This window comes from Molossus molossus, unplaced genomic scaffold (genome assembly GCF_014108415.1).
Source record: "Molossus molossus isolate mMolMol1 unplaced genomic scaffold, mMolMol1.p scaffold_m16_p_7, whole genome shotgun sequence".
Taxonomy (NCBI): domain Eukaryota; kingdom Metazoa; phylum Chordata; class Mammalia; order Chiroptera; family Molossidae; genus Molossus; species Molossus molossus.
The window spans coordinates 87,220,232-87,231,156 of NW_023425401.1; the positions used below are offsets into that span (position 1 = coordinate 87,220,232).

At 40.6% G+C, this 10,925-nt stretch overlaps 1 protein-coding gene across 1 annotated transcript in view; it reads right to left on the reverse strand.

Annotated features, from left to right (window-relative positions):
• Window positions 1-9,997, reverse strand: part of WASL (WASP like actin nucleation promoting factor) — an 82,544-nt gene extending 72,547 nt beyond the window's left edge. The window contains exon 1 of the mRNA XM_036246617.1: window positions 9,615-9,997. Coding sequence (XP_036102510.1) covers window positions 9,615-9,731 — 117 coding nt within the window. The 5' untranslated portion in view covers window positions 9,732-9,997. The remainder of the gene's footprint in view (window positions 1-9,614) is intronic.
• Between the last annotated feature and the right edge of the window lie 928 nt (window positions 9,998-10,925).

Below are 10,925 nucleotides of genomic sequence, written 5' to 3' on the forward strand. Positions count from 1 at the left end.
ACAACAGCAATCAAGACCCAAATTCAACAGGAGAGCCCACATAACCCACACAAGGGTCAATCCTAGAGCATCCAGCTCAGAAGATAAAGGAGACTAGTCCACTGGGTCCCCCAAGAAGGACACCACGCCTAGGCTAGGAGCCATAGCAGTCTTATCTGATATACACCAACCTGACTATGTTGTTCAACACACCTTGCCTGGCCCTGATCTACCAGACTACTAAAATGGTGAGACAAAGAAAACAATCCCCAAATTATTAAAAAAAAAAAGGAATCACCAGAAAAGGAACTACGTAAAATGGAGGCAAGCAGTTTGTCAGATAAAGAATTCAAAAACAATGGTTTTAAGGGTGCTCAAACAACTTAGTGAGAACTACAAACAACTTAATGAGAACTACACCAGCATAAAAAAAAAAAAAAAAAAAAAAAGGCAGAAACTATGATTAAAAATCAAGTGAAAAAGAGGAATGACACAGCTGATATAAAACATACTCTGAAAGGCTTTAATAGTAGATTAGAAGAAGCTGAAGAGCGAATCAGTGGGTTAGAAGACAAGGTAAGAAAAAACATCCAAAAAGAGCAGTAAATGAAAAAAAACAATTAAAAAGCAGGAGGAGAGTTGAAGGAAGCTTTGGGATAACAGGAAATGTAACAACATTCGTATCATAGGGATACTAGAAGGAGAAGAATCAGAGAAAGGAATAGAGAACCTGTTTGAAGAAATAATGACAAAAAAATTCCCTAACCTGGTGAAGGAAAAAGTCACACAAGTCCAGGAAACACAAGAGTCCCAATCGAGATGAATTCCAAAAGACCCACAACTAGACACATCATAATTAAAATGGCAAATGTTAAAGACAAAGAATCTTAAAGGCAGGAAGAGAGACAGAAAGTTACCTTCAAGGGAACTCCCATTATTAGACTATCAGCTGATTTCTCAATAGAAACACTGCAGCCCAGAAGGGAGTGGCAGGAAGTATACAAAGTAATGAAAAGCAAGGGTCTGAATCCAAGACTACTCTATCCAGCAAGGCTATCACCCAAAATTGAATGTGAAAGAGCTTCTCAGATTAAAAAAGGCTAAAGAAATTTACTACCACCAAATCAACACTGCAAGAAATGCTAATGGGACGGATGTAAGCAGCAGCAGCAATTGGGGGGGGGGGGGGCAACACAGGAATAAAGAATAAAAAAGGCAACAAATAAGCTCAGCTGGTGTGGCATTATGGATTGAGCATCATCCCATGGACAATCCCGGGTCAGGGGACATACCCTACTTGCGGGCTCAATCCCCAGTAGAAGGTGTGCAGGAGGCAGCCAATCAATGTTTCTCTCTCACACTGATGTTTCTATCTCTATCTTCTTCTCTCTCTCTAAAAAAAAAATAAAAACATTAAAAAAAAATGGCAACACGTAAGTACCTATCAATAACAACCTTAAATGTAAATGACCTAAATGTTCCAATCAAAAGACATAGGGTGGCTGATTGGATAAGAAAACATGACCCAAATATATGCGGTCTACAAGAGACCCACCTCACAACAAAAGACTCACTTAGTATGAAAGTGAAGGGATGGAAAAAATTATTTCCAGGCAAATGGACTTCAAAACGAGAACCATAATAAGAGACAAAGAAGGTCACTACATAATATAAAAAGGATTGATCCAACAAGAGGCTATAACCCTGGTAAACATATGCACTGAATATACGAGCACCAAAATATATTTAAAAACTTCTAGAGGATTTCAAGGAAAAGATCAAAAGCAATATGGACTTTAACACTCCAATGACACCACAGGACAGATCTTCTAGACAAAAAATTCATGAGGAAACAGAGACCCTAAACAATGCTCTAGATCAGCTGGATTTAATTGACATTTGCAGAACATTTCAGCCCAAAGCTGCAGAATATACATTCTTCTCAAGTGCACACATGCCATTCTCAAAGACAGACCATATGTCAGGACACAAAGTAAGTCTCTACAAGTTCAAGAAGACTGAAATTATATCAAGCATCTTCTCAGATCACAATGGCATGAAACTAGAAATCAATTACAATAACAACACTCAAAAACATTCAAACACATGGAGCTAAATAGCATGTTATTTAACAATGAATGGGTTACCAATGGGATCAAGAAAGAAATAAAATGCTTCCTGGAAACTAATGAAAACAAACACACAATGATACATCAGATAAGGGGTTAATTTCCAAAATATATAGAGTACTCATCCAACTCAACAGAAGAAAGACAAACAATCCAATTAAAAAATGGGCAGAGGACCTGAACAGACACCTCTCCAAACAGGACATACAAAGGGTTGAGATACATATGAAAAAATGCTCAACGTCACTAATCATCAGAGAGATGCAAATTAAAACAACTATGAGGTATCACTTCACACCTGCCAGAATGTCTGCCATCAACAAATTATCAACAGTAAGTGCTGGCGGTGTGGAGAAAAGGGGACTCTAATACATTGATGATGGGAATACAGACTAGTGCAGTCACTATGGAAAACAATATGGAGTTTCCTCAAAAAATTAAAAATTGAACTGCCATTTAACCCAGTGATCCCACTTCTAGGAATATATCATAAGAAGCCTGAAACATCAATCAGAAAGAATGTATGCATGCTATTTACAATAACTAAAATCTGGAAATAGCCCAGTGTACATCAGTAGATGAGTGGATAAATAAGTTGTGGTACATACACACAATAGAATACTACGAAGCTGTAAGAAAGAAAGATCTCTTACCCTGTGAGACAACGTGGAGGGACCTAGAGAGAAATAAGCCAATCAGAGAAAGACAAATATCACATGATCTCACTTATTTGTGGAATATAATGAACAAAATAGAGCCAAAGACACAGAAGTAGGGATCAGACTGACAAACCTCAGTGGGATTGGGGATGGAAGGGCCAGAAGAGATAAACCAAAGAACTTATATGCATATATGCATAACCAATGGACACAGACAACGATACTGTGAAGGTGTGGGGGTGGTGACAGAAACGGGAGGAGGGTGTCAATGGGAGAAAAAGGAGAAACATCTATAACAAAAATAAATTAATTTAAAAAATACTTGGAAATGATATATGAAAATATGTATTTGAATGTGCACTATAGCACTCTTTCTAAAGGCAAAAACTTCAAAAGTAAACATACCCATTGTTATGAGTGGAATTGTGTCTCCCTAAAAGGTATGTAGAAGTCCTAACCCTTGTATCTGTGTATGTGACTTTATTTAAAAAGAGGGTCTTTGCTGATGTAACCAAGTTAAGATGATATCATTAGGAATGACACTAATCCAATGATTGGTGTCCTATAGACAGCAACAGACAAGTAGAGAACACCATGTGATTCTATAGGTAGACATCAATCATGAATCTATAAGCCAAGGAACATCAAAAATTGCCAGCAAATGCCCAAAGCTAAGAGAGAGGCACGGGACAGATTCTCTCTCAGTGCCTCCAGAAGGAACCAACCCTGTGATTACAGACTTCTAGCCTTCAGAAGTGTGAGAATAAATTTGTGTTTTTTTAGTCATCAGCCAGTTTATGGTACTTTGTTATGGCAACCCTAAGGAACTAATACACACCATCAATTGAGGTTAAGAAGTTACAAGAAATGTATAAAATACAGGACATAGTAATAAAATGCATGCAACAGATATAAATGGAAGTGGAAATATATGAAAAGATATATTAATACAAGTGGAAAAGTTTAAATTACAGAATATATATACTTTTTCTAGTAAATTAAGGAAAACATCTTTCTTCCCCTTCCACTTCTCACTGAAATCTATCCTCAAATGCTGGCCAAGTCAAATATGAATCAGACTGCCTCCCTCTGTAATCGTGACCTGCACTGACACTATTACAGATCTAATTCCACTCCGAACGCCTCAATAAACACACTCTGCAAAAGATTCCAAAACTCTAGTTCGGCAATTCTTACTATCTAACCATTTCCACTAGGAGGTTCTGTTGTCATCTGGAACTAACAAAGCCAACTTATTTTTTTCTTAACAGTTGAAGAAATAGCTTTGGAATACAGAATATAGCTGTGGAATGGCAACTAGATTTCATTTACTATGAACTTGGACTGACTAGTAGTGGCTGCCTGTTGGTATATGCTGAGTATTCAAAGACCACACCTGGACACAGTAGGAAAAACTGCTGTGAGGGCTAGATGGTGTGTGCTTTGAGCACAAGAACCAAGGACTTACTTCCCCCCCACAATCCTTTTTATGTTCCGGATGCTGCTATAATTCAGTTCCTTAGCCAGGCCAGGTATGCTGAGATAATGAGTAAGAAAGTATTTAGTAAACTTTAAAACACTCCTATTATGAATAATAATTTTCAGTTTTCCCCATGTCTAGATCCTTCCTATCTTGATACTCTTTGAATCAAAAGTCTTTGTGATTCCTTACTAGTTAGGAACTAAAGCTCAGCCTCTAAGTCTGAAGTTCAAGATCTTCCAAAATCTAGATTCAGTTCACCCTTCCTTATCATTCACTATCTCCTCAAGCAAATATCATTCTCAATTCTAGCCAAGCTAGTCTAGTCAATAGTTCCAAACACTCCATGTAAATTTTCTACTCTAGTCTTGCTGCCATAGTTCCCTATACTTCAACTGAGTTGTTTCCTTGCTCATGACATAAATTCTACAGGACATTTAAGGTCCTCATGTTCAAGCCCCACAATGATGTATCAAATCCCAGTGATACATCTCTTTGTTTTCTATTTAAATTTTTATTATAGACTAGCTTGTAAAACATATTTTTATGTGTGTGCATGATTTGTGTGTTCCCCAGCTATGTAGTAAGCAATTAAGGGGTAAAAACTGAACCTTCCTCACCCCTTTTATGTATTTCAAAATACTAGGAGGTTGTTATGTACTCAGTAAGTCCTCAATACTTGATCATGATGACATTCACTAATAAAAATTTTAAAGATCATCTGAGTTTCTGACTAGCTTTATGAATTACTTATAAATCATTCAGCTTCGTTATTATGAAAATTTCTTAGATATTTAAGTATCCTCTGATATTTTTATGGCAACAAAAGTATTCACCATACTGTAAGGAGCAATTCACTTAAAATTTTAAATTTTGGAACAAGAGGTATAATGAACAATTTTGCCTCTACTTTAATATTTAAAAACACTAGATAATTTTAACTTCTCCAAATACAATATGAAAGTTTAACTTTAAAATGAAACTTGAAAAACACTTCATTGCCCTAAAGTTACTGTATAATTTGGCTCATAATAATTACTATCTCCTCATTATCACTTTAACAGCATGTTATATTACTGGATGTCTTTCTTATTTCCCCCTTTCCCCCCAATTTATCTGATATTTAATGAATACTTCTTTTACAGGAACAGATTTCTGTAGTAAATAAGTTTTAGAAAATTACTATGGCAGAGGAACCAAGGGGCCAAGGATACTGAGGAACAATTAAAGGAAACCTACTGATAATCATAGTAATTGAAATACGAAGTTAGTATAAATCTTTCACTTGATTCTATTTACTAAAGGGGGCTTTTCTAGATTTGCTTTTTCAACATTACTTTATACCTATTTGTTCTCTTTTTAAAAAGGGTCATAATACCTCTATAACACATTGACTTTAAAATGAAACTGATGTTTCCTATTACTAATGTCTTTTAATGATGTTCACCCAACTTTTCAGAGTAAAGTGTTTATTAAATTGTGATGCTTAGAAAAAGGTGAGTTAAAAATGAGAATTTGCAATAAAATATTTTAAGAAGTGTTCTGGGAGTTTGGAAAAGCATATGAAAGAATGTCATCATTAGGACCACTTCTGTTACTGGCAAGAAGGTCTATATTTGTTTAGATTTAGGTAAATTCTAACAATTTTATTTCAAGTCGGTTAATAATAAAGTATGTAAATTAGATTTAAGCAGCAGCTGGAACTAAACTCGAGAGAGTTCTGGATACCTTACTACCCCTGGCTGCTGACCAAAGAAGTAAAAAGGGAGACTGGTATAAGAGTTGTAGTTTCTGGGTTTTAGTCTGTGCTCTACCACACATTAATTGTGAACGTGAATAAGAATGTCTACCTTCCCAAACCTCATTTTCCTAATCTAAAAATGAGGGCTTGGACAAGATAACATCAGTATTTCCAGCTTTAATGTTCTATCATCCTAACTGTTCTAGATGTCAGGGATTCTGTAGCAGGGAAAGAATAGCCTTCTGTTAATTTTGGCATACCTGTGTTTTGCACAGTGGAGACAAAGATAGTACATTTCTAAGCAAAAGGTAGATAATCTCAAATTATTTCATTGCAAATTCCCATTTCTAACTCACCTTTTTCTAAGCATCACAATTTAATAAACACTTCACACTAAAAAGTTGGTTGAACATCATTAAAAGGCATTAGTAATAGGATAGTCAGTCTTAACTAATTTTGAATTATTATGATGAGTTATTCCTGTGATTGCAAGGAATTTTGGGCTTATTAGAAGTATGATGCCTTTTAATTAAGATGGAGTTGTTTTTCGGAGTTTCTCTTTTGTTGACCAATTAGTTCCATCTATAACCTTATATCTTACATGAAATTATATTTGTGATATGATATTTAAGTGTCACATTTTGTTGCTTGTTATTTAAGATAAATATAGTTTTTTAAAGCTTTTAGTTTGTGTCAGACTCATTATAGTGAACAGATCTGGTCATTTTAGAGACTGATTCAAAGTTGAAGTTTAAGAGAGCAGTCCCCTCTTTTGGTCCCCTAAATCTTTATAAAAATAAGAGCATCCATATATTTACATATAATCCCTCTAATCCACACCCTCCTCCCCAAAGATAGTATCCCTATTTCCCTATTTCAGAAACAAGAAAAGCAATTCTAAGATAGGGAGCTCAAGAAACTTGTCCAAAGTGACTACATGAGTTTGAACTGCTGACTACAAAGCAAGACATTTTCCATTGTGACATGCAGTCTCTTATACATCACTCTGAGGTATTGACTTACTCATCAGTCTACACATTTGTTTCCCTTCTTTACCCAGAAAGCTCCCGGAGGGTAGGTATCAACCCTGGTTTTGACCTCAACATTTGGCTACTCAATACACATTTGTTGAGTAAATGAATGACTGAAATGCCTTGAGAGCTGGCACTATTAACTACTCCTCTGAATGCACCTGCTTAACAAATTTGGTCTAACCCGTAAATCTTATTGCTGAATTTTTTTTAATAAAACACTGTATTTCGGTGTTATCTTAAACTCTAGAACAAATAAACAAAAAACTGCATAGTTAGCAAATGGAAAAAAAGACTTCCAAAAATTAAAACACTCTTACTTTACTCTCTAATAACTGTAAATGTCAAATATTAAAGTAATCATTACAATGATCTCATACCAGAAGAACAGGTAACTATAACAGTGTGGTTTTTGGGGGTTTTTTTTGGTGGTACATGCCCCTAGCGGAAACCGAACCCAGAACTCTCTGGTCCGCAGGCTGACGCTCAACCGCTGAGCCAAACTGGCCAGGGCAACAGTATGGTTTTAAACAACAAAAATTCAAAAGGTAAAGTTGATTAATAATAGATGACATAAAGAAATTGAGTACTTAATACAGATTTGGCAATCCATTTACACTAACCAGTAAGCACACTATCTTTATCACAGTATTCTTCCACACCTGTCATTTATTGAAACCAGTAAACCTTACAGGTAAGCACAGAACAATTAGTCAGTATATTTGCAATGTCCTTCCTGCCTAAAGCTAACGTGTCTGGTATGTAAAACATGGTATGTACAACTGCTTCCTTTCTGACAGCAAATGTAATAAACCAGCAATATTCTAATTATTTTTCATTTGCAGATAATTTAACATTTAAAGTGCTAATATATTTTCCTAAATTGAAAATATGCAAAAAATTGGTGCTATTTTAAGACTGTTACATTTTAATTACATCAGTTTTGGGTTAAACAAAAGTGATTATTCTTCAACACCACTTTTAGAAATAAATAACAAAAGGAAAAAAACACCCTTCTAAAACAACATGACATAGTGAAAAGTACAACGGAGTAGGCAGGAGTCCTGGTTTTCTAATTCTGGTTACATTACCAAATTGCTGTGTAGCAGGCAGAGCTCATTGGCTGTTTTTTCTCTCTCTTTTTTTTTTCTTCTCATTTGTTTAAAAAGCTGAGGGGGCAAGGGAGGTGGGGGGGCCTTGATTATCTTTAGAGTCGTTTTCAAAAATTCTGATTTTTAAAGTACCCTTTTTTCTCATTCTTCTAATAAGTAAACTCAGCATTTGTTCTTTAAGATCTAACTTCTGAAATATGAAACATCTAAATTAAGTATACTGATTCAATCTCCAACTGGATAGGACAAGATACAAAAAATACACTCCTATAAAATTAACAATTAATCCAGTAACTTTCCAGAAATTGTCTAATCCTAACTTCTAAAACAGGTGTGGCCTGTTTTGACATATTTAACACTATTATGAAAAGTTGTAAAACTGCTCTGTTGACATTTCTGCAGGTATTCCTTCGGTTCCAGTGGCACATACTCGGCAGCTGCTAATAAGCAAAGAGGGGAAAAAGGGACCCAAACAGCGTTGGAAGAAACTCAGCCACAGTTCAACCAGGCCACCGCAGTAAAATGCAGCTAGACAAGGCCTACACCACCGAGAAGAACCTCCCCACCCCCAGAAGTGCCAGCAGCCAATGTAATGAATGCTTCCGTCAACAACACACATTCCCCTTCCCACAGCAGAACTGCTTGCTACTAACCTACCAACCAGCCATCTGGGGTCTGAACAGGATGCACACCACCAACCTAAGAATCATTGGCAGGCCCCAAAAGGTCAAGAACTACTACAGATTGCGGTTCCCCTGCGCATGGTTATGAGGGAGAGCAGCACCTCTTCCCACCAATGCAAAAAAAAAAGAGAGAGAGAAAGAAAGAAAATCAGTGGGGAAGAAAGTAGAAACCAGGCCTCGGCGAGATTCCTAAAGAAATAAACCCTGTTTCTCTGCAAGGAGAGTATTAGCATTTCCTGTCCTTGTTCTGAACCGATACACTCGACTTCTGAAATTATAAAGTGGGATTAAAAACCACTTTATGGTCCCTTTCATTCACATTTGGGCTTCATTTCCCCACCTACCCACTCTTGAAACCCCCGGTATTGTGAAGAAAGGTATCCCCAGATCAAACGGTAAGAGGTGAAGCGAGGGGCAGGGCCGGCCAGGGCCAGGGGCCCGGTCTGTAGGATCAGCAGCTCTTGCAAGAAGAAAATCGCGTTGGGGCCTGCCTGAACGTCACTGTGGGCCAGCAGCGAGGGTGCAGACCCGGCTACACTGGGCTCCGGGACAGGCCTGAGGAGGTGACATTCTCTACTCCCAGGCAGCTCCGAAAGGCGGCGTCCGGCTGCCGCGGCCCGCACTGCCCGCACCTGGGGAGCGGACCGGGCGCCGACGGGGGGCCGGGGCCAGGGTAGGCCTGGCCGGCAGCCAGACCCTCCCCGCGCCGCTCCCGCCTCCTTCCCCACTCCCACTTCCCGGCCCTCAGGCCCCGGCCCGAGGTAACGTCGGCGGTGGCGACGCGGGACTCGGCCACTGACCACACATTTCTTGCCGAGAAAGGTGAAGAGGGACTCGTTCTCCTGCGGGGTGAGCAGCAGGGACCCCACGTTGGTGACCCTCCGCGGCGGCGGCTGCTGCTGCTGGCCGGAGCTCATGGTTTCGCCGGCGGGGCTGGAAGTGCAGGGCCGTCTCCTCCGGCGAGTGGGCAAGCGCTCGTTCCCCTCTCCGTGACAGGAACGGGAGGAGGGGAGTCACAGGCTCAGCATCTCGCTACTCCTCCGGCGCGGGGAGGAGGAGGCCAGGGGAAGGAGGAGCCGACGGCGGGCCGCGCCGAGAAGGGGGAGCTCCCAGCCCCCGCCCGGCTAGGCTATGGCGGGACGGCCGTTGTCCTCGCGCTCCGGCGACTGCGCTAAACTCCCAACTCCTCCACCCCTCCTTCGACGGCGGCGGCGGCCGCACAATCCAACATGGCTGCGGGGGCGGGCGAGACCACAGGACGCAGGACGCGGGGGAGCGCGCCGGAAACGCGGGGCTGCGGGCCCGGCCCCGGGAGGAACCACCCTTGCGCGGCGGGTCTCGCCGCGCCGGCCCGAGGCCCCGCCCCCTTCCGGCAGAGGTTTGGGTTGCGCGGTCCCACCCGGCCTGGAGTCGTGTTGCGGAACTGTTTGTGGTATCAGCCCTTGGATGCTCCCGTCCAAAGATTGCTGCCTGGAGAGAAGAGGAGGCTCGTCTCCGCCACGAAGCTGCGGGCCCCTCTTTTACACACGTGCAGCTTTGCGAAGCGTGGGTGCGGGCCCAGGCCCCCGTGCCCGGAATGGCTCTTAATTCATTCCTGGGGCGCGGCCGCCGGGGCTTCACTCGGCGGTGGAACCCCGAGACGGAACGCCGGGGAGAAGGGACGCGCTCCCCTCTGCTCCTCGCGGCTCTGGGTCAGAGCCGCAGGTGCCTGGGGTTTCTTCAACTTTGTCCAGACTTCAGTACTGGGAGAAGAGGAGCAAGCAGGCCTCACCCAGTATCGTGGAGGAGAGAGCATGCTGCTGGGTGTTGTTACACAAAGCAAACGCACTTAGAAAAGATTTCTACGGCGTCTGGTGTAGGGTAAATGTATTTGTAACATTTAAACTCAAGCTCTTGTTTTAAAGGTCCTGAACATGTCCCCCTTCCCCCGTTTTATGAATTGGGAAATATTCCTTTTTCTCATCTTTTTGTTCTCTTAAACCCCGAAGACCTTTTTATCCAAAATGATGTGCCCGTTTTGGAATGTCACACAGGAAAATAACATCTGGTTTAAATCCTTAGAGGTAAATCTCAGGAATTAAAAAATTGTATGTCTCAGACTATTAAAGGTT